General features: G+C 49.0%; 1 protein-coding gene across 18 annotated transcripts in view; it reads right to left on the bottom strand.

Moving 5' to 3' along the window:
• Positions 1-23,639, bottom strand: part of TACC2 (transforming acidic coiled-coil containing protein 2) — a 258,151-nt gene that overhangs the window by 104,752 nt on the left and 129,760 nt on the right. For 14 of the 18 annotated variants that reach the window (XM_050804563.1, XM_050804557.1, XM_050804568.1 and 11 more), the window contains 2 exons: positions 16,629-16,754; positions 4,636-4,770 (listed from right to left, as the gene is read on the bottom strand). In XM_050804563.1, the coding sequence (XP_050660520.1) occupies positions 4,636-4,770; positions 16,629-16,754 (261 nt within the window). The remainder of the gene's footprint in view (positions 1-4,635; positions 4,771-16,628; positions 16,755-23,639) is intronic. The other 4 variants (XM_050804571.1, XM_050804574.1, XM_050804575.1 and 1 more) reach the window with 2 other exon arrangements.

Raw genomic sequence — 23,639 nt, 5'->3', positions numbered from 1 at the left:
ATCACCTGAGGTCAGGAGTTCAAGACCAGCCTGGCCAACATGGTGAAACCCTATCTCTACTAAAAATACAAAAATTAGCCAGGTGTGGTGGCGGGTGCCTATAATCCCAGCTACTCAGCAGGCTGAGGCAGGAGAATTGCTTGAACCCGGCTGGTGGAAGTTGCAGTGAGAAGAGATCACGCCACTGCACTCAAGCCTGGGCTACAAGAGCGAAACTCCGCCTTAAAAAAAAAAAAAAAAAAATTCTGGCTCAGGCTGGGTGAATAACGACTTCCATTTCAGTGAAATGAAATGTTCAAGCTAATATTTTTGAAACTTGCTTTGAAAACCTCCAGGAACTCATCCAAAGGGAAAAAAACACGGTTTATTGGATCCCTGGACCCAGGCCATGGCCCCATGGTTGAAAGCAGCTGTGGAGAGAGTTGAGGTGGAGATTACACTGAAGGTGATGGAACCACAGCTGTTAGGGAGCCCCAGGAAATGCAAGCCTCAATTCTAAAACCACTCCTGTCTTGGCAGGCAGCTAGCCAGGTCTTTAACAATGCAGATCCCATCATATCACTGGACTGCCTTGGGGCTTCTGGACGCTCTTAAAAGAAAGCCCACGGAGCCCATGACCAAAGCTGCTACAATCAGAGCAATGAAATAACGTAGTATTGGATTATAACCCAAAGAATAAAATGAATATCCAGGAATCCATGCAAATATAAATACATGATTGAATCAATTAATAAATGAAGGAGAAGAGACAAATCTCCTGCACAGAAAAACTCTAAATAACTCTGTAGATGTTCTGCCCTAACAGAGGAGGAGCGCAACTCTCCACCCTTTAAGTGTGCACATAGTGACTTCCTTCCACAGACTACAGCACTGAAAGGGGAGGAAAAAAGGAACTTGGTGGGGTGCAGTGGCTCACGCCTGTAATCCCAGCACTGTGGGAGGCCGAGGCAGGCGGATCACTTGAGGTCAGGAGTTTGAGACCAGCCTAGCCAACATGGTGAAACCTTGACTCCACTAAAAATACATTATCCAGGCATGGTGGCGGGAGCCTGTAATCCCAGCTACTCAGGCGGCTGAGGCAGGAGAATCGCTTGAGCCTCTGGGGTGGAGGTTGCAGTGAATGAAGATTGTACCACTGCACTCCTGCCCGGGTGACAGAGTGAGACCCTGTCTCAGAAAAAAAAAAAAAGTAACTTTACAGTGGAGACACTCAACAAACATGACCTCAGCCAAGCAACTGAGGTCAATGTCAGCAGTGATATGTCATGCTGATGGTATGTACCCTTGATAGGATGTGATGAAAGTGACACTTGATCTCTGTTATTCCTCCCAAAATCCACAGGCCCAGTCCAATCATGAGAAAAGCATCAGACAAATTCCAATAGTGGGCATCTTACTAAATACCTGACCAGAACTCAAAACTTTCAAGGTCATCAAAAACAAGGCAAGTCTAAGAAGAAACTGCCACAGCCAAGAGGCACCTACAGAAACAAAATGGAAATGTGGTGTCCTGGATGGGATCCTGAAACAGAAAAAGGACATTAGGGAAAAACTAAGAAAACATGAATAAACTATTGTCTTAGTCCACTTTCTGTTGCTTATAGCAGAATACCTGAAACTGGATAACTTATAAAGAAAAGTAGTTGTTTTCTTACAGTTATGGAGTCTGAGAAGTCAAAGGTCAAGGGGCTGCATCTGGTGAGGGCCTTCTTGCTAGTGGGGCTCTACAGAGTCTGGAGGTGGTTCAGGGCATCCTATAACAAGGGGGCTGAGTACGCTAGCTCAGGTCTTTTTTCCTCTTCTTATAAAGCCACCAGTCCCATCCCCAGGATAACTCAGCAATCCATTAATTCATGAATGGATTAACCCATTCATGAGTGCAGAGCCACATAAGCCAATCACCTCTTAAAGGCCTCACCTCTCAATACTGCCATATTGGGGGTTAAGTTTCAGCATGAGTTTTGGAAGTGACCAATACTCAAACCATAGCAACTATAGACTTCAGTTATTATAAAAAAGATGTATCAATATATCAATAACTTTTTTTTTTGAGATGGACCTCAGGGTTCATGCACGTACTGTTCCTCCCCAGCAATATCTACTCTCTTCCCAGTATCTTCAGCAACCCTCAGCCCAGCCCACGCATAAACCCACAAAGCTTAAGCTCTCAGTCGCTTCCCTGGGAAGCCATCCTCAGCTACCCAGACTGAGGTTGTGCGTCGCATCCACCCAGGGTACTGCACTTCTCCCCAGTAACTGATCGTTCCGTGTCTATCTTCTAGCACTGGATGTTCCTTGAGGGCAGGACGGTGTCTGTCTTCCGGACCTCTGAGTCCTGTCCCTAGCACAGTGATTGGCCGAGGGTAATCCCAAGTTCATGTTGCTGAATGCTCAGATGTGTAAAGGAATGAGATTCAGAAGCAACCCACACAGCGGGCTCCAGGGCTAAAGGTGAGATCGCCCAGTGTGCCCTCTATGACAGGTTGAGAGCCGTGAGCCCATCTGACCTCTGGAAAGAAAAACAGAGAGCAAATGGGTACCACTTGTGTCTGCTGGTGCCAGGAGGCACCAGAGATGCTCGCTGACCCTAAGACTGCATCAGCTTAAAAGGTCTGGAAGTTGAAATGTTTATTTTATATTTCATCAAAAATCTACTCTAGCCCTTGGATAAGTTCTTTAAAAAAAAAAAAAAAAAAAAAAAAAAAAAAAAAGAGGTATAACTTACATACCAAAAAATAGCAAAATTCACTCTTGTTAGGTATATAATTCCACAAAGTTTACAGAACATTTCCATCACTCCCACAAAGATCCCTTCATGCCCATTTGTAGTCAATACAAATCCCAGCCCCCAGTGCCCACTGATCTGTTTTCCATTCCTTATTGTTTTTCCTTTTCCAGAATCTCATCTAGACTGAATCATGTAGAAGGTCGTCTTTTGAGTCCAGCCTGTCTCACTTAGCCTAATACATTGAAATTCATCAATTTAGTTGCATGAATCAATAGCTTGTTGCTTTTTATGGGTAATATTCCTTGGCATAGACATACCACAATTTGTTGGTCTTTTCACCAGTGGATAGATACCTGGGTTGCTTCAAATTTGGGGCAATTATGAAGACTATATGCGTACAAGTTTTTAGGTAGACATATATTTTTATTGTTCATAGGTAAATATCTAAAAGTGAGATTGCTGGGTCATATGGTGGATTTATGTTTACCTTTATAAGACACTGAAGGGCAGAATATTTGAGAAGAGTAATTGTATTTTTTTCTCCAACACATTTTAGTTGAGCACCTACTATGTCCAAGGCAAACCCAGGGCGTTTCCCCAAACACCTGGGGATGTTCCTGCTCTCTGCTTGTGCTATCTCATCAGCAAAAAAGCAGACCTCCCATACATTTCCTTGTCCTTGGGCCAAGAATTATGGTATAGACCAGGCACTGTGGTGGATCCAAAAGGGGTGGAACAAATGCATAACAATCTGAAGGATGGAAAGTCCCTCTGGGACTCAGGACCAACAGAGCTGCAGGGAGATGCCAGGAGATACAGGACAGAGAAGAGTTTAATGGTCTGGGTGGCATCATCCAGATAAGGCAGACTCTGGTCCAGCTCTGGGCCCCCCTACTATTACCCAGTATTCTAGAATATCATCTGCATGCGGCGATGTTCCCTTCCTCTGATTTCTCTACTACTTTCAGACACTCTGGTTTGGCAGCTGTTGTCTACGCTTTGGGCAACCCTTATATTCTTGCTCTCTACCATGGCTTAGCTTTCAGCATTGTATGCTTCCCAGCCAGCAGGAGCTCCCTGAGGACCAAGGCCTGATGTTCTCAGCACACCCAGGTGCATTTGGCTTTCCACAAAATACTGTCCAAGAATGCTCTTTAGGAGGCTTTAATGATTTATAATCAAAACCAACCGCTTGTATGGAAACAGGAGTTCCAAAGACTTGCTCTAATCATTCACTTTATGTGTCAACTTGGCTGGCCCTTTGAACCCAGATATTTGATACAACCTGTCTCAGTTTCACTGTGGAGATATTTTTTAGATGAGATTAATATTTAAATCAGTAGATTTTGAGTCAAGCCGATTACCTGCTATAATGTGGGTGGACTTCATCCCATCAGTTGAAGGCCTTAAAAGAAAAAGACTGACCTCCCCCAAGGAAAAGGGAATTCTGCCAGCAGATGGCCCTCAGGCTCTGCTACATCAACTCTTCCCTACTCTCCAGCCTGCCAGCCTACCCTGCATTATTTCAGACTTGCTAGCTCCCACAGTCACATGAGCCAATCCCTTAAAATAAATCCCTCTCTCTGCATATATATACACATATAAATACACACACATATAGATCATCCATCCCTCTATCCATCCATCCTATTGGCTCTGTTTCTCTGCAAAACCCTAACACACTCGCTCACACCATGCTTCCCACGGTGACATGAGGAGCAGGTGGGCAAGGGTAAACCTGAGACTGGCTACGGCCCACAGGGCCAGAAAGACATGGTCTCATAGGGCCAGACGGTCACCACCTTGTTACCATCCTAAATGTGGCTCACCCCAAGACCCAGGAGGCAGAGACCACCAAGCCCCTGCTCTCCAGGGGCAGCTGCTGTGGAGGGGGGCTTGCACAATACCTGCTGAGGTCCTTGGCCGGATCTGGGCAGGAGGGAGTAGAAGCTTCTACTCCGTCACCAGTTGGGGCAGAAGGCGAAGTTGTGTGTTCTGCAGCCGAGGGAGCAAGACCCGCACGGGCAGCAGCTGGGGAGATGCTGGGGACACAATGAGGGAATTATTCCACATGGGGCTGGGCTCATTAATGGCACATTCATCAGGCCCCACTCACCCCACCCAACCCACCCGCCCACACATGGAATGGACTCTTTAAGCCCCAACACAGGGCTCCCCAGCTTCCCCACCCAGGCCTCCACTTCTACACAGCATGGCCTGTGGCTGCAACAAAGCGGCTCCCAGGCCAGGCCCTTAAGCTCCTCCCTTCTTAGGCTCCTGCAAAACGGGGTTTCTTTAACAGAGGCAGCTCAGGTGTCCAGGACACGCTATGTGAGTTTTCTCGTTTGATTTTTGTTTAGAGGAGAGGAATTTTTATTTATTTATTTATTTATTTTGAGACAGAGTCTCGCTCTGTCGCCCAGGCTGGAGTGCAGTGGCACAATCTCGGCTCACTGCAAGCTCTGCCTCCCAGGTTCACGCCATTCTCCTGCCTCAGCCTCCCGAGTTGCTGGGACTACAGGCCCCCGCCACCACGCCCAGCTAATTTTTTGTACTTTTAGTAGAGACGAGGTTTCACCGTGTTAGCCAGGATGGTCTCGATCTCCTGACTTCATGATCCACCAGCCTTGGCCTCCCAAAGTGCTGGGATTACAGGCGTGAACCAACGCACCCGGCCGAGGAGAGGATTTTTTTTATGATGATTTCTATTCGTTTTTGATAGGCAATAAAACTATGAGGTGAGAACTAAAATACAACTTCACAAATTCCCCAAGCTTTGCCCGCAAATCCCAAGGCTGAGAAAAATCCAGGGGAAAAGGCTGATGGGGTAATTCGGGAACCTGCCCCGGGAGGAGTTGGGCCACCCCTGTCCTGGGGGAGGAATGAGTTTCAGAGCCGAGTGTGGCCCTCGGGCAGGGAACGAGTGCCCCCTGCTGGACAACTGGGGAACCACAGTGTGCAGGGGCCTCCGGGGGTAGCACTGGAGACCACGCCCCACAAAAGCCAAAAGGCTTAGGCACGCAGCGCAGAAGAGGTTCTGATTTTCCCCGCTGGCAAAAAGCAATGCTAGCAATGGCCTCCACAGACTAAAGCCTGGGAACAGCTTTCAGGGTGGTGCCCTCCCCGCCTCTACAGCCATCCCTGCTCCTGTCCACAGTGGGACTGGCCAGGCTGAAGGTGTCTTGGGGTAGCCAGGCGGAATAGAAGACTCAGCACAGAGGGCCTGAAACCCAGCCTGAGGTGGTAGCTGGGGTTTGTGGCATCACAGCCCTTGCAGTGAGGGATCACTGCTTCCCTCTAGGGGTAAACACCTGCAGGGAGCTCCCAGATTGCAGGAGTCCAGGGTTCATGGGCTTCTGGGCTGCTATGTCTGCTCGCTCCATCTTCTCGAGGTCCACCTGAGAGGCCAGCACCCTGGTCTGAAGGGCAGCTGCCATAGGCGCTCACACCACACACTGGACAGAGAACACAGTCTTGCCCATAAGTCTGGTCACAGCTTAGCAGATTCTGCAGGTCCAGCAGGCACCGCCCAGCCCCTCACCACCCTGGCCTCAGAGGTCCATGAGGACAGGGGCCACATAAGATCCCAACCCTGGGCCAAGCCGCCCACAGCAGGCAGAGGGGGGGCCGCCAAGTGTCCAGCTGGCTGCAACAAGAGTGGGAGCAGAGCCAGGGCTGGAACCCACGCTGCCTGCTCCCTTGGGGCCCCACCAACAGAGAAAAACAGAGCCCAAGGAATAACGACCAAGGGAAGCCCAGAGCAGACCAATCCATGGGGGAACACAAATTACAAGTGCTTGGAGGAAACCCAGCAAAACAGCGAAGTGGGTTTACAGATGGAGTGACTGGCCTCCTTTGTCAAACTATTATTTGTAACAATTTGGGCAGTGACTAAAATTAATTATTTCATAAAAGAATGACTCAAAATGAATAATGCAAACTACCAGGGGCATTTAAGCTCCTTAAAAGAGCTATTTTGCACTTTGGAGGCCGACATGTACTCATAATCGGCAAATGGACCACTTACAAACGCAAAACTACTAGTCTAACTTTGCTTTCTCAGGAAATCACACTGCTGTGCTCCTCCCTCCACCACACACATCCCACCAAGATTTTACTTAGTTTAATGCAAATTGAGGAAAGGTGGAATTGTTTGTGGTTCTGTGATGTAAGGGTATTGTTTATCAAACTGCAAGGAAGGATCTCTGTCTTAGAAAATGGTGGCAGAGGGGAGGGGGGGATGCTACCTTAGATATGTGGCCCACAGCTAATCACAGCAAAGCCAACTCTGCGGGCATCTGATGCAGATGCCCAAGGCTACACCTGCCCCATCTCTGAGAACACCCTGGGGCAGCACAACCAAGGCTCACTCGCCAAGCTCCCCTGCCTGCCCTTAACACCCACAGCTGCTCCTCTTCCTGAGGGGCCACCTGGCTGCTCCCTCCTCCATTCCCTGTGTTGGTCCCAACTGCCATGGCCACACCCTTCCTGCACTGGCTGGGTCCCATGAGCCAAAGGCACCAAACAAGTGTGACTCAACAGCTCATTTAAGAAAGGCGCCCCCCTCCTTCCACTGCCTGTTGGCTCATACCCAGGGGCCGAGGAGGTCACGCTCCCACCAGGAAACACTCAGTGACTCACCATCCAAGCCCAAGCGCTAACACATGGGCCCCCACAGACACCTCCCGCGCCCAACAGAACTTCTCTTCCCTCCTCCCCCTCCTCCTCCTCCCCCAATTTTCCCAGCATGGTAGTGGCACCATCAGCCCACCAGGCCCTGGCACTGACTTCCAGTTCTCTCATTCCCATGCCCCTCATCACCCCTTCCTGCTGAGTCACCTCCTTCTCCTTCTGGAATCCGTCCTCTCTGAGCAGGACTCCTGGGGCTATCCTGCTGTGCCTGCTTTCCATTTTGTCCCCTCAGATCCAAGTCCCCACAGCCACCAGAATGACCCAACTCAAGTTCTGATCAAGTCCTTCCTCTGACGAAAGCCCTCCCTGACTTTCCACGGCATTCGGAAGCCGGTCCTCCAGGAGCCTAAACAAGGTCCCTCGAACTCCCCCTGAGCTGCCAGAGGGCAATGTTGCTCAAGCAGACTGAGCAAGCAGGTAGCGGCAGCCGGCAGCTAGCTCCTCACCAACAACCCCGGTCAGCTCCGCCTGCATTCAAGCCTCCCATGACCAGCAAGTGACTCCTCTTAAAGTCATTGTTCTCAGGAAGTCGGGCCCTGAACAAATGCCCAGGACCAATCCCAGGCCTTTGCAGAACCTTCCAGACAGCTGCCAAACCCAGCCCAGAGAGAGCAGGGCACCGACATGGGGTCCGCACATTCTGTGGTCTCATTCCACCTGCTAGTTATCTTGCTGTCTTCCTCCAGTGGGAAGTGAGCCTGGGCTAAACGTCTGGGATGCCTTTTTCCATTTAAGGAGTTAATCAGCGTTTAATAAAATAAACTTTATTTTGGAAAAATAAAGTTTTCCAAACTTTATTGGAATAACGAAGAAGCTGAATTCAAATTCAAGTGGAGTATTTATATTTTTGAAAGAGGAAGGATATGTTGATTTAAATTCAACCTGCTATTTCTTTTTGTTTACGACAGAGTTGACAGCACAGAAACCACCACGCTTTTAGCAGACAGCCATGACTTATTGATCAAGGCGTTCTTTCCGGCTAAGCCCAGCTGGACAAGACCTCAGAATCCATCTCAACACAGACCCCTAGAGAACTACTACCAATGGATCAGAGACGATGGGTCCGAAGAGCTTGCTATCCCTGAGTTAGCACCTTGCTAAGGTCCTCACAAACAACAACTGGTCACTCTGCCCATTCGGCTGCAGTCTCCAGCCACACACACAGCTCCAGGGCTCGCATTCAGCCCTGCAGGTCCGGCTGCAGTGAGACACCGTCAGCAGCTGTTGTCCTTTGATTCCCTGCTCGGGGCTTTTGAGTCCTGCCGGGCAAATCCCTCACTGAACTGATAGCAAATTTCATTTCAGAGATCGGCTGGAGCTGCCAAATTAAGCCCTTGTGCAAGGACAAACACCAGAGTGGCCCAGGCTGTCACGGGAGGGTGATAACAGCCCCCAAGGTGCAGGCTGAACACAGCGGTCCTGTTGGCCAGATGGGCGACAGCATCTTATCTCCCATTTCACATCACCTTCTGGAAGGCATTTAGCACAACAGCCCTTCCTCCCAGGCCTCTTGATTTTTTTCTTCCCGAATCCCCAAGTGCACATGATCACGTAATAGGGCAAGCGTTAAGGCTTGACTCAGGTCGTGCTGAAGGTGAGATGCAAAGTGCAGAAAGGCAAGTGCTGTGAAATTGTGGGTTTGGAGAGCCAGGCTTTGTTGATACAAATGCTGAACAGCCAGTCCCACCGAGGCCTGGGACTTGATAAAATAAGACTCAGCAATGGGAGATAGAACAGGGATCTCTCAGAGGCAGCCACTGAAAAGCCCCAAAGCCAAAATCAGAAGGTGCTGAGAGGTGCTTGTGAACTGGCTGGAAGCTCCGAGGCAGGGCATGTCCAGACGTTTCTGGTCGCTGGTGAGATCCACCGGTGTTCGAGCACCAGCCAGTTCACGTGAGAGCGCCAGCAGCCTCAAATGAGCTGATGTGCAGATTTCCAGCGGGCGCTGGGCTCCTGCGCAGTTAACCCCGAACTGGCTGCTCAGTTCTTCCCCGGCACATGTCTATCCAGTTACCTTCACAGAGTGAGCCCGTGCTCAGAGGAGGGACGTTATTTTCAAACTTGGCCCAAGCAAAACTTAAGCAGGAAGGAAAATATTCACCAAGGGAAAAGTGATAAACACCATCCCAAAACCATAGGCAAGGCTTTGGTCTGGCTTGGATCGTCGAAGTTATAAATCCCCATGCCTGGTCATCACCAGCAGCTCTGCGGGCCCAGGGGCAAGACTTGCTTATGTCCTGAGCTCTCTGGGGATGAGTCCTGGTGTGCGGAGGCTACAGGGGTTGAGACACAAGGGATAAAAGGAGAGTGATCTTTGATATCCAAGATTATTTATTCAGAAAGTCAAAATCTACCTATACAGATAAAGGAGCTCAAGAAGCACGAAAAACCAAAACAAGAACAAAATTTGTGTTAGTGTGAACCGTATGAAATTCTCAATATTTGACACTTGCCAATGTGGCAATTCATGTGGCTCAACCCAACAGCAGCCAGCCAGACACTGGAAACTCAAAGGCTCTGCAGAAGTGTAACGGTGCACCCCAATTTACTCAGCACGCTGGTCACTGGCTTCACAATTTTTTTTTTCTTTTGTTTTTTGAGACAGAGTCTCACTCTTTCACCCAGGCCAGACTGCTGTGGCACGATCTCAGCTCACTGCAAGCTCCGCCTCCCGGGTTCCCGCCATTCTCCTGCCTCAGCCTCCCAACTAGCTGGGACTACAGGCGCCGGTCACCACGCCCGGCGAATTTTTTGTATTTTTTTTAGTAGAGACAGGGTTTCACTGTGTTTGCCAGGATAGTCTCAATCTCCTGACCCGTGATCCACCCGCGTCAGCCTCCCAAAGTGCTGGGATTACAGGCGTGAGCCACCGCGCCCGGCCGGCTTCACAAATTTGATTCATGAATGTCAAAAAGCACCTTCTAAAGGGTACAAAGGAATTCTATTATTCAGAGAAGACTTTTGGGAGATCCATTGTCTAAATTGAAAATAATTCCTCCACTTTATCATTCAGTTTTTGTTTGTTTATTTTTTGAGACAGAGTCTCACTCCTGTCACCCAGGCTAGAGTGCAATGGCACGATCTTGGCTCACTGCAACTTCCGCCTCCCAGGTGCAAGCGATTCTCCTGCCTCAGCCTCCCGAGTAGCTGGGATTACAGATGCCCACCACCACGCCCGGCTAAGTTTTTTATATTTTTAGTAGCGACAAGATTTTGCCATGATAGCCAGGCTGGTCTCAAACTCCTGACCTCAGGTGATTCACCTGTCTTGGCCTCTCAAAGTGTTGGGATTACAGGCGTGAGCCACCATGCCCAGCCTATCATTCAGTTTTTAATAAGGCAGCTGCTTAAATAAAGGTTCCACTAACCTTTGTGAGGTGGTTGAACTCACTTATGCATACACATAGAGGGAAGACAAAAAAAATCTTATTGTGCAGACAGAAAAAAAATAAAAGAAACTACATGATTTGGAAGCGAGAGGAGAAACAGCAGCTGTGGTCAATATGAATTCCCTGGCCTTTCAACTTGTGACCACTTTAAACTCTGCTCCCGAATCTGGAAACTCTCTGGTGAGGCTATGACACTCAGCAGGGGCCACCCCACCTCCTTCTGTCCAAAGTCAGAGATCAGAAACTTCAGCCCTCAGCTGCTGGGCCTGGGGTCTGCCTTCCTGAGGAGCTATGATGAGCTGCTCACACTTGTTCACAGGTGAGGAGAAAAGCAAGCGCCTGGACAACACCGCCTTCACCTGGTGGCCCTCCAAGGATTAGAAATGCAGGCGTGGGCCCCTCCCAGCCCCCTGAATCAGACTCTGGGAAGGGGGCAGCAATCTGGGCTGTCAGGAGGTGATTCTGACGCACACTGAAGTCTGACCCACAGACACGAGTCCGGTAAGCAGTTTCTCAGCTATGTGGATGGGAGTCCTCAAGTTCTCAGGGGACCTCTCTGCGTGGATTCTTGACTGTGGGAAAAGCACAGGAGGCTCCTGGATGTGCCCCATTTCACTGCTTAATACACAGTGGTACAGCAGCTGGAAGGTTTCATTGAAAAACCATTCTGCTTTTTTTAAGATGGGCCTCACTGTGTCACCCCAGCTCTCAGCCTGGTCTCCGCTCACTGCAACCTCCACCTCCCGGGCTCAAGCAATCTTCCCACCCCAGCGTCCTGAGTAGCTGGGACTACAGGCATGCACCACCACACCCAGCTAATTTTTGTAGAGGCAGGGTTACCCAGGCTCATCCTGCTTTTTTAAAAAATGAAAATACTGAACAGATGAGAGTACAAGTGGCCATAGGCAATGTGGTCATTTGTAGAAAGTTCTAGAAGATCTGGGCCCAGCTTTCTCTGTCATCCAGGGTTAGCTCAACCCCTGAAGCAGTTTCACAGCTCTTCCCTGAGGAAGGAAGCAAATTTTGATGCCCTCCAGTGGCATTAACAATAGAGAAAGGGTGCATCAAAATCCCTTTCATTTTATTTGAGAAATACCTTAGAGATGGAGGTGACTTCTCCTTTTTCTGCTACTCAGAAAAATAAGAGCTCTTGAAACTAGAGGGCAGGGCACCAAAGAATTAGCAGGCAACAGGGAAGGAGGAGTGAGGCTTGCTCTCTATTTTTCTCTCAGGTGGCTTAAAGCAAATGCTCCAGCTCTACTTTTTTTTTATTGATTAAAAAAAATTCTGCCGGGTACAGTGGCTCACGCCTGTAATTCCAGCACTTTGGGAGGCCAAGGCAGGCAGATCACCTGAGGTCAGGAGTTTGAGACCAGTCTGGCCATCGTGGCAAAACGCCACCTATACTAAAAATACAAAAATTAGCCAGACATGGTGGTGCACGCCTGTAATCCCAGCTACTCAGGAGGCAGAACACTAGCTTGAGCCCAGGAGGCCGAGTTTGCAGCGAACCCAGATTGTGCCACTGCACTCCAGCCTGGGAGACTGAGCAAGACTACATCTAAAATATATATATACACACACACACACATATACACATACGTATATATATACACACACATCTATATATACGTGTATATATATATACACACATACACACATTTTGATTGAATGTTTAAATTTAAACTACTGGAAAGGCACACCTCTCCTGAAGACTGTTACAGCCTGCCCCCTGCCCCATGTTCATCCCTCCCCTCCTTCTGCATCCCACCCTCTGCCTCTGTCCTTGCGGGAAGCAGAAAGTGCACAGGGATTGCAGGTGGATGGGGTGGCGGGGCCACTGCTGTGGTTAAATCGCCACTGCACACTAGAACGTCCCGCTTAGTTTCTCAATCAGATGGGCAAGGGGGAGCGCTGTTGATTCTTGCTATTCACAGTAACATTCTATCAAGTCGCCATGAACCCTGAATTAGGAAACCGGCCGGGCGCGGTGGCTGCCTGTAACCCTGACTTTGGGAGGAAATCACTGAATTATTGCATCTAGAGGAAATATAGGGGTAGGTTCCTGTGAGTTTCTGGGCACAATATTTTCATCAGCCAATCAACCAAAACATAACCTTGTTCCACGTGTGCTTCTGTTTAAAGACGCCTTCTTTAATAGGTAATTTTGTTTCATTGAATTCACAGCCACTAGCACTACACCTCATGCCAGGACGAAGCTTCTCTAAGGCACAACTTTTCGCCCGAGGCTCATCATTGCACTTAGGAGGGCACTTTAGCATCATGCTCAGGGCTCGTTTGAAACAATGTATTCACCAATGAAAAGCACAACAATTGAACGAAACGTGCCACACAAGGACACCTGTTTACAGTGCCAGAGCCACAACAAGAAGGCAGGGTGTTGCCTTGTTAAACCGTAGGTGAGAACGTGTGTGCTGGGCAGCTCTGCACGTGTCCACAAATGACTGACAAAGGACCACAAGTATCAATTCCGGGGTGATCAATACATTTTAGTGAGAAGGCAAATTCACAAATATGGAATCCGCCAATGAGGACCGACTGTATTTTACAGAGGCATCTGGTGACCAAAGTCAGACCAATCCTTGGTCTTAACAGAACTCTCTCTTTCCCACCAATCCAGTAAAAACAAAACAACACAACTCTGGATAAATGTTCAGTAACACCGACAAGGCACCAAAATTGCTCATTCCTTAGTCAAATACTGCCCCCGGTTTTAATCATGCCTGCCTTCTGCACAGAGGTCTGAATCTTTCCATAAGGAGAAAAGGCAAGAAGCTGGCCGAGTTCTCAGCACCGACATCTCTGCTTAGCCACTGGTCCCTTCCTGCATTCTGTGGTCACTCCTGGTCAGGGTTACAGGTAACACAACTGCATTACCTAATGCATTACCTTCCTTGGACTAGAGAGAGACCACAGATACAGGCGGGGCCCCAGGACACGGTGTCTCGAGGAAGCCTAGCGCTCCTGCAGCTCTGCCAGTGGACGTTTCAGAACACAGGTGGGCAGCCGGGCCAGAGCTGCTGCAGTCCCAGCTCTGCCACTTACTAGCTATGTGTCCTGGAGCACGTTAATGTCTCTGAGCCCCAGTCTGCTCAACTGTGAAATGGCGGCCATGACAGCAGCTCCTACCTTCTACAGCTGGCGTGAGGATTTATGGAGACACTCAATGAAACACACCCAGCATGGTGCCTGGAGCGCGGGAAGTGTCCAGGCAAAAGGAGCCTTAAGAGCATGCACCACTCACCTACTATGGGGCCTGGGACAAGTCACTGAAAACACGCAGTCTCAGGCATGGGAGGGGCCTTCAGAAGCACCCATCATACCCCCTGCTGGACTGCAGCTCTCTGAGAGCCATCCAGCCAAGTCCAGCGCCATCCTCTGCTTGGAGATTCCTCGTGCCCCCGCATCCCTCGACTGTAAGATGGAAGCATCGGGTGAGAGTGATCTCGGCTCCCTTCCAGGCTTCGCCAAGGGAGGGTGTGCCCCACTGGCTACGGCCAGAGGCCCCTGGGTCTTCCTAAAATGGTGGTGGTCAGGGAGCCAAATGGGACAAAGAGCGGGAGGAATAGGAGAGACAGGAAGGGGGTGCCCCACTTCTCACTGGAAACTTCTGTATACTTCTTGAGTGTTGGGGGCCTTCGTTCACAGCTAGGGTTTTTCCTTTAAGAAGTTAAATTCACACAAAAGTAAGAACTATGGCTGACTCAGACGGGTGTGGTGGCTCACGCCTGTAATCCCAGCACTTTGGGAGGCCAAGGCAGGCGGATTACCTCGGGTCAGGAGTTCAAGACCAGCCTGGCCAACATGGCAAAACTCCATCTCTACTAAAAAAAAAAAATACAAAAAAATTAGGCGGGCATGGTGGCGCACGCCTGTAATTCCAGCTTCTCGGGAGGCTGAGGCAGGAGAATCGCTTGAACCCAGGAAGCGGAGGTTGCAGTGAGCAGAGATTGTGCCACTGCACTCCAGCCTGGGCGACAGAGTGAGACTCCATCTCCGGGGGGGAAAAGAAAAAAGAACTATGGCTGACTCCTACCTGTAAAAGGAATATCTAAAATTCCACATCAGTGCATGGCTGCCCTGGAATATCTGCTTCTCGCCTGCAGCTTCCCGCCCTGTCTATCCCATCCTCTGCTTTCTCGCCTACCAGGAACCTCCTCCTAGTTCTGAAGAAGCGTCTTGGTGCTGTCAGCTACCTGCCTGCACCCCAAGGAAGAGGGTCAGCACGGGCCGGCCCCCAGGTCCCTGTCCCCCCTCATCTGGTTTAAGTCACCACCATTCCTCCAGGGCCTGCTCAATGCCGTCTTGGGTACTGCAGTTCCAGAGATTACAAGTGACCAGTTCCTCCCTCGAGGAGTTCCCAGTCTTGCAAAGGAGATGGAATTAGATACGGGTCATTTACAAGCATCTGTGGAGGGCAGTGACATAGGGGCATAACTGGCGACCGCAGGAATTCAGAGGCAGGTTTCTCTCAGCTTGGGGAGAAGGCTTCCTGGAGGAAGGGTCACTGGGCCATGAGTTCTAGGAGGGAAGGGACAGTATCTGCCTATTCACCATGGCTTCCCCAGCACCAGGCAATATTGGGCAAAAAGCAGATGTTTCACTGATATAAACATAAATTCAAATGTGTGTATGTGTGTATTCAGAAACACACACACACACAGACATATGTGTGTGTAATAGACATATGTAGACATACATGTGTATGTGTGTATAGACATATGTAGACATGCACGTGTACATGTGTGTATGGAGAGAGACATGTGGAGGCATACATGTGTACATGTGTGCCTATATATGCATATATGGGCATCTGAGCTGACTCTGAGGCTGATTCTGGAAAAGCCTGGGGTTAAATGCCAAGTTTGCAGGCAGAAGGAGCAGTGAAGCCTGAATCCAGGCCAAGCACAGTGTAGATGGAGAACCATGATGAGTGTGGGGTTGCTGGGGTGTGAAGAGCAAGGAGAAGGGAGGCTGGTGGGAGGTGACATGGCAGAAGGGCAGGGGCAGGGACCCCAGGCCTCTGGCTCCCCTGCCATGTGCTGCTGACCCTCCTCTTTTCTGACCACCACCAAAAAATGAAAGAAAATGGGCCGGGCGCGGTGGCTCAAGCCTGTAATCCCAGCACTTTGGGAGGCCGAGACGGGCGGATCACGAGGTCAGGAGATCGAGACCATCCTGGCTAACCCGGTGAAACCCCGTCTCTACTAAAAAATACAAAAAACTAGCCGGGCGAGGTGGCCAGCACCTGTAGTCCCAGCTACTCGGGAGGCTGAGGCAGGAGAATGGCGTGAACCCGGGAGGTGGAGCTTGCAGTGAGCCGAGATTGTGCCACTGCACTCCAGCCTGGGCGACAGAGCGAGACTCCATCTCAAAAAAAAAAAAAAAAAAAGAAAATGAGCAGTGAATCCAGCTCTGTCCCAGGAAACCAGAAGGCAGCTAACTCAACCATTCCCTGAAAAAGGAGAAGTAGCACCTTCTCTCTACTGGAGGGCTTCTGTTTCAAATAGGGACCCCTGAAGGCCACATAGGAAAAAATTCTGTAAAATACCCATTGTATGTGTTGGGGGCTGGGTCAGGGAAGACGGTCTTCCTGGTATCTCAGATCATTCCTAAGGTCAAAAAAGAGGCCCCAGCTCTGGCACACACCTGTTCAGGACAGGTGTGCACACGCTGTGTCTGTGTGCAGAGGGAGTGAAACTGCAGGGGAGGGGAGGGGAGGGCAGGGGAAGGGAGGGAGGCAGCCTCAAGGACTGGGCCCTGGGGTCTCACCACCAGCTCCAGGGCCCCCACCGTACCTCTGGGCTGTCAGATCCGTAGAGACCTGGCCAACAACATCGCCATGGTAGGAAGGGGCAGCTAAGGATGGGCTTTCCAGGTCTGTGGGGGCAGCTGGCTGGATGACATCATCTGCCACAGGTGAACTGGGGAGAGAAAAGGGAAAGAACCTAAATTCAGAAACATTCCTACAAGTTTGTTGTTGTTGTTGTTGTTTGTTGTGAGACGGAGTTTCGCTTTTCTTGTCCAGGCTGGAGTGCAATGGTGCTATCTCCGCTCACTGCAACCTCCGCCTCCCGGGTACAGGCTATTCTCCCTCAGCCTCCTGAGTAGCTGCGATTACAGGCACCTGCCACCACATCCAGCTAATTTTTTTGTATTTATAGTAGAGATGGGGTTTCACCATGTTGGCCAGGCAGGTCGCAAACTCCTGACCTCAGGTGATCTGCCTGCCTCGGCCTCCCAAAGTGCTGGGATTACAGGTGTGAGCCACGGCGCCAGGCCTCCTCCAAGTTTTCAATGTGTTTTAACAGCACATTTCTATCTGGATCCTGAGCAGGGCCTCAGTTTCCCTTTCTATGAGGGATGAGTTTGGTGCTGCTCAAAGCAGGGTCTGTCACCAGTCTATGCCAAGATTAGTAGAGAAACCTTAAGTGTTTAGAAACCTTTGTAGACTTTTCTCTCTTTCTCTCTCTCTCTCTCTCTCCACCTCTCTCTCTCTCTCTCTTTTTTCTTTTTGAAACTGTCTCGCTCTGTCACCCAGGCTGGAGAGCAGTGACATGATCTCTGCTTATTGCAACCTTCACCTCATGGGTTCAAGCAATACTTGTGCCTCAGCTGCCTGAGTGGCTGGAATTACAGGCACCCACCACCACGCCCGGCTAATTTTTGCATTTCTAGTAGAGTTGGGGTTTCACCATGTTGGCCAGGCTGGTCTCAAACTTCTGGGTTCAAGTGATCTGCCTGCCTCGGCCTCCCAAAGTGCTGGGATTACAGGCGTGAGCCACCACGCCCAGCCCCTTTGTAGCAATTTGATAGAGTACGTTCATGTCTGTTAAATTTAATAATAAACGGACAGGTTCAACATCCTACCACGCACAGGACAGTTCCCAAGACAAAGGACTATGTGGCCCAGAACATCAATAGTGCCAAGGTTGAAAAACCCTGGCCTTGAGTTTTATTTCATTTTCTAGTAATTCATTTAGTTATATTTTTTAAAGTTTTCATCTATGATGAGTTAGAAATTTAAAAACAACCCTGGTCCTTTATGGACTGAGAGAGTCTGCAACCTCCAAGCATAGGCTGGCTTGGGAAACTAGAAGAGGCTCAGTCCTTGGACATCCATAGTCTTGTAGTCAGTTACCCTATTATTTCATCGAGGAGGTCCCTGAGTGACTTTCTGAGGAACTCCTCTCTGTAGCCATAAGTAGCAGGACCATTCTTTCCACTCCTTGATCAGATCCTTATTGAAAACCAATTCTCTGCTGTGAACAAGAGAGCAGCAGCCCCTACCTTCATGGGACCTCTCATGGGACAGCTTCAGGCAAGAGTCAGATTTTTTATTTTTTTGGACACAGGGTCTCCCTCTGTCACCCAGACTGAAATGCAGTGGCTCCATGACAGCTCACTGTAACCTCCATTTCCCAGGCTCAAGCAATTCTCCCACTTCAGCCTCCCCAAATGCTAGGATTATAGGCGTGGGCCACCTTGCCTGGCCCACACATTTTTAAAAAATGCTTATTTATTTAGTAACAACTGCAGTAACTTATAAGAAGGAAGGTGCAGATGGTCATGAGAACACAAACTAAGAAATCTTGGCCCACAATGGGGGTTGTGGAAAACTTCTTTGTGGTGTGGTGAGCATGCTGAGGCCAGCTCAGTAACAACAAATGTTTCCTGATGCTTACTACATGCCAGGAACTGTTCTAACTGCATATAGACAGCACTGTATTTGATCCTCACAACAACCCTTTTGCGGTGGACACTATTATTAAACATACTTTACAGATGTAAAAACTAAGGCACAGAGAGGCTGAGCAGTTTATCCAAGGTTGCACAGCAGATAAGTGGCAGAACCAGGATACAAACCCAAGCCTGACCCCAGGAGTCATGCTCTTACTCTCCACACTTGGCTTTGTTCCACAGGTTGAAGAGTAAGAGGAAGGAAGAGGGGCTGGGCACAGTGGCTTATGCCTGTAATCCCAACACTTTGGGGAGGCTGAGGCTGGAGGATCGCTTGAGGCCAGGAGTTGAAGACCAGCCTGGGCAACATAGTGTGACCCTGTCTCGAGAAAAAATTTTAAAGCTTAAATAAGGAAGAGTATACCCCCACCCTCAGCCCTACCCCCCATTCAGGGAGTCACGTCGTATTTGAAAGCCCTGAATCAGGAAGGAGTTTGGCATTCTAGAGGACCTGCAAAAAGTCACTGCAACTAGAGTATAGATAAAGAAAGGGGAGTCTGGCTGGGCACAGTGGCTCACATCTGTAATCTCAGCAGTTTGGGAGGCCAAGGTGGGCAGATCACTTGAGGTCAGGAGTTCAAGACCAGCCTGGCCAACATGGTGAAAACCCATCTCTACTAAAAATACAAAAATTAGCTGTGCATGATGGTATGTGCCTGTAGTCCCAGCTACAGGAGGCTGAGGTGCAAGAATCACTTGAACCCGGGAGGTGGAGGCTGCAGTGAGCTGAGATTGCGCCACTGCATTCCAGCCTGGGCGACAGAGGGAGACTCCGTCCCCCCCCAAAAAAAAAAAAAAACAGGCGGGGACCATGTGGGGAGAGGGTGGACAGGAGCCAGATCACAAGGCCAGGTCAAAGAAGTGGGACTTGATCCTAGGCAGAAGAATCAGCCTGAAGCGTCAACCCAATGTTCAGCCATAAAGTGCCTTTGGCATTGAGATGAAAGACAGTGGGGAGGTCCAGGGTGAATTTCCCACAACTATCCTCTCAATACGATTGGACTAGCACATGTGTGCACCCACACTTTACTGCTTATTCTCCATTCTCCATGTTCCCACCACCATTCCAGTTCCCCCAGAACAAGATCCTGAAGCCCTGCGACCACACCCAAGGAGTCAGAGAGAGAGAGATCCCTGCGAGAAGAAATGGAAGAAGCAGTGAGCCCAGAAGAGGGAGGATGGCAGGAGCTCCGGAAGGGCGTCTTGGTGAATCACAATGTGTAGAATCCTAAACTACAGACGATGGCACTTTCCAAAGTCATAAAAAATCTGAGTGGAAAAACAGAGCTCCAAAGTTTTGGCAACACACATTGAAAGCCATAAAAGACTTTGTTTCCTTTGACACAGCCATGGTTCTTCCAAGAATTCATTCTAAGGAGATAATTAAGGGCATGGGCAAATATGCTGATCACAACTGTAATCACGACAGCAAAAAATCCGGAAACAACCAAAATGCCCAACAGTAGAGGGCAGTTCATCAAATTGAGGCACAGACATAGGATGGGCTCGTTTGCAGCTGTTTAAAAAATAAAGTAGGCCGGGCACGGTAGATCACGCCTGTAATCCCAGCACCTTGTGAGGCCGAGGCAGGTGGATCACCTGAGGTCAAGAGTTTGAGACCAGCCTGGCCAACATGGTGAAACCTCATATCTACTAAAAATACAAAAAATTAGCCAGGTGTGGTAGCAGGCACCTGAGGCAGGAGACTCGCTTGACCCCGGGAGTTGGAGGTTGCAGTGAGTGGAGATTGTGCCACTGCACTCCAGCCTGGGTGACAAGAGCAAAACTCCATCTCAAATAATAATAATAATGATAATAAAAATAAGATAGATTTTCATGTATCTAGATGTAAACATGTCCATTATTAATTAAACATCACTTGAAAAAACTTAGCAGCATGATCCACATTTTATGTACATATCGATATACATGGGTATGTGTGTCTATAGAGTCCATGTATAGACATACACACACGAGCACATGAGAGAGAGAGAAAGAGACAGCGTGAGCATAATAGCCTGAACAATCGAGCAATTGGACAAGTGTTGCCAAGGTGTTAATGGTAATTCTCTTTCGGTGATGAAAAATCATTTGTGTTTTTTCTTCTTACTGAAATTTATCTCCACTTTCTAGTTCTATGCTGAACACATACAACTTTTATAAGTAAAATAAATTAGAAACCATATGTAAAGAAGTTATTTTAAGTGCCAGGGAACAACTTCCATCTATAACTCAGTGAAAGCTTTCAGAGGTGGAGACAATCAGAAAGCCACTGTCTTTTCCCCACTTCTGTACTCATATTTTCCACTGGCAGGACCTAGGCTTGTCCGCCTCATTCCAGGGCAGGAATGCGGCCAGGCTTCGTCCATTAGGCACCACTGGGGGAAAATGAGGTCCCAGCAAAGAAGATCTGGAATAAAACATATCTGCCCACATATTCTACATGATGGCATTTTCATCTAAACTCTTTGGAATGGAATTATTTTTCAAATCATAAATACTTCCCTGACTTTTTTGAGACAGGGGATCTTGAACATAATTAAATACTTTCTCTATGACACTCAGTCATCCTCAGCAACTATGATGTAAGTGAGTGACATTGGTGCTGTGGCACCAAGTGCAACCACCATATGTGAGGTTGAGGGGACTGGATTCCAGTCCAGCCCCACCATGGGATCTAAGCCAGGGGACTTCTCTGAGCTTTAGCCTTTCTGTCTGGAAAAGTGAAGGCGCCGGACTACTCGATCACCGAGAACTCTGACTCAGCCTTGTCCCTCGCTCTCCAGGCTGTCAGCTATCACTTCTTGCTACCCACCCACCTGCCTCCCCCTGCCACCTTCTGCCTTGCAGTTCTCTCCTTCTAACAGACTATGGGCTAAGAAACATGGCGGAAGTTGTTAGAACAGTGCATAAATCAAGAGTCAACAGGCTCTGAATAAAGATCTACAAACCTTCCATACCAAATCATCATAAGTTAAAAATAAACACGTATGTGTATAGACGCATATACATTAGGCTCAACCATATGAAACTGCTACAAAGAAATAAATTGTCAAATTGACATTCTGCTGTCACTTCCAGACCCTTTCTGACTTCGTAATGATCTGAGTATTTTCCAGGTGGCTAAGGATGGGAGAGAGCTGATTTCTGGGGAAATGGGGGCATTCTTCTAAAACAGCTCTTCTCAGAACAACTGTAAGAGGCTATAAACAGCTTCTAAGTTCTGCTGGTGGTGGTTCTGGGACTAGAGTGATTGAAATATTTTTCAGAGGAAAAAAAAATCTGTCAGATTTCAACCACCAGCTGCTGCCACCAGCTGCTGGGGCCAGCCCACTATAAATTTAGTCAGGCCAGCAAAGGGTTGATTTGCCACTGGAATGTCAGGGAGGGAAGCCTGTACTACTAACAAGTGTTTCTGCAAAGGGCCATGAGTCACCCTTTTCGGAGACTGGTGGAATGGACTCTGCCCAAAAAGGAAGACGCTCAGGTTCCGGCCTTAAAAGCCCACATCTTCAGTTCTGTACATAGGATCCATGCCACAGGAAGAGCACCAAGGCGGGCACTGGGGTGGATTCCATGGGGATCACACACTCCAGGGGTGACAGGCTCATTGAGCCCGAGGAGCTGAAAGTCCAAAGCAAGGAGAACTGTGAAGGGTGGTGTCTTCATTGGCTCAGGCTGCTACAACAGAACCTCATAGATGGGGTGGCTTATGAACCACAGAGATGTATTGCTCACAGTTCTGGAGACTGGGAAGTCCAAGATCAAGGCACCAGCAGGTTCAGTGTCTCATGAGGACCCCTTCCTGGTTCACAGACAGCTCCTTCTCCCTGCATCTTCACGTGGCAGAAGAGGCAAGGCAGCGCTGTGGGGCCTCTTTTATAAGGGCACTAATCCCATTCACAAAGACTCCGCCCTTATGGCCTAATCACCTCCCGAAGGCCCCACCTCCTCATGCCATCACCTTGGGGGTTAGGATTTCAACACAGGAATTTTGGGGCTGAGAGGGATACAAACATTCAGAGCACAGCGGGTGATAACAGAAGAACAAACTACCACAGAAACCCAGGATTCCACAGGCTGGGATGATACAGGAAGGTCCTGAGAGGAGAATAGCTGAATCAAGCAAAGTGCTTCAACAAGCCGATGTGTGCAAAGGGCTTTCCAGATGGAAAAAAAAAAAAAAAAAAGCTTCTCCCTTCCTCTCTCCAGGTTGGTTCTGTCAGAAAGGCTTCTGTTCCCTTCCTTGTTATTTATTACAAAGAATAGTATCCAGTATCAAGGATAATAGGAGCCAGGTTCTCACAGTCAGAGAAGTGCTTGCATATACAGAAGGTGGTTGGACTCCAAAGATCCCTCAGGGCAGGGCTTCAATCAGAGGGATCAGACACATCCAGAACTAGCTGTGGAGGGCTGTGTGCACACAGGCATGTGCACATTCACGTACCTACGTCCCAGCTTTTCCTTGGGGGAGCCGTGTCAAAGGACATGAGAACCACCTAAAAGGGGCTGCCACTGCCAAATCTGGGACTATTTGAACATCAAACACAAACACACACACACACACACAGTTCTGGATTATAAACCATGGAATAAAAGTAATAATCTATGAGTCCATTTAGATCTAAATAAAGACATGAACAAATAGGGAAGAAGAGAAAGCCCCCCCTTACAATACAATGCCAGTTAGTCCAGGTAGGAGGGGTAATACAAACAGAAAACTGCCATGGAAGAAACCTTAATGGTGGCACTCAATTCAAGGAAGAGCCATCAAAGGAAGCCAAGGCAGGCGGGAGAGTGTAAAGAAAGAAAGGCGAGGCTGGGCGTGGTGGCTCACGCCTGTAATCCCAGCACTTTGGGAGGCCGAGGCAGGTGGATCACGAGGTCAGGAGATCAAGATCATCCTGGCCAACATGGTGAAACCCTGTCTCTACTAAAAATATAAAAAAATAGCCTGGCATGGTGGCGCGCACCTGGAGTCCCAGCTACTCAGGAGGCTGAGGCAGCAGAATTGCTTGAACCTGAGAGGCAGAAGCTGCAGTGAGCTGAGATTGCACCACTACACTCCA

The sequence above is a fragment of the Macaca thibetana genome, chromosome 9 (genome assembly GCF_024542745.1).
Source record: "Macaca thibetana thibetana isolate TM-01 chromosome 9, ASM2454274v1, whole genome shotgun sequence".
Lineage (NCBI taxonomy): Eukaryota > Metazoa > Chordata > Mammalia > Primates > Cercopithecidae > Macaca > Macaca thibetana.
This window is presented reverse-complemented; position numbering and strand designations above follow the sequence as displayed.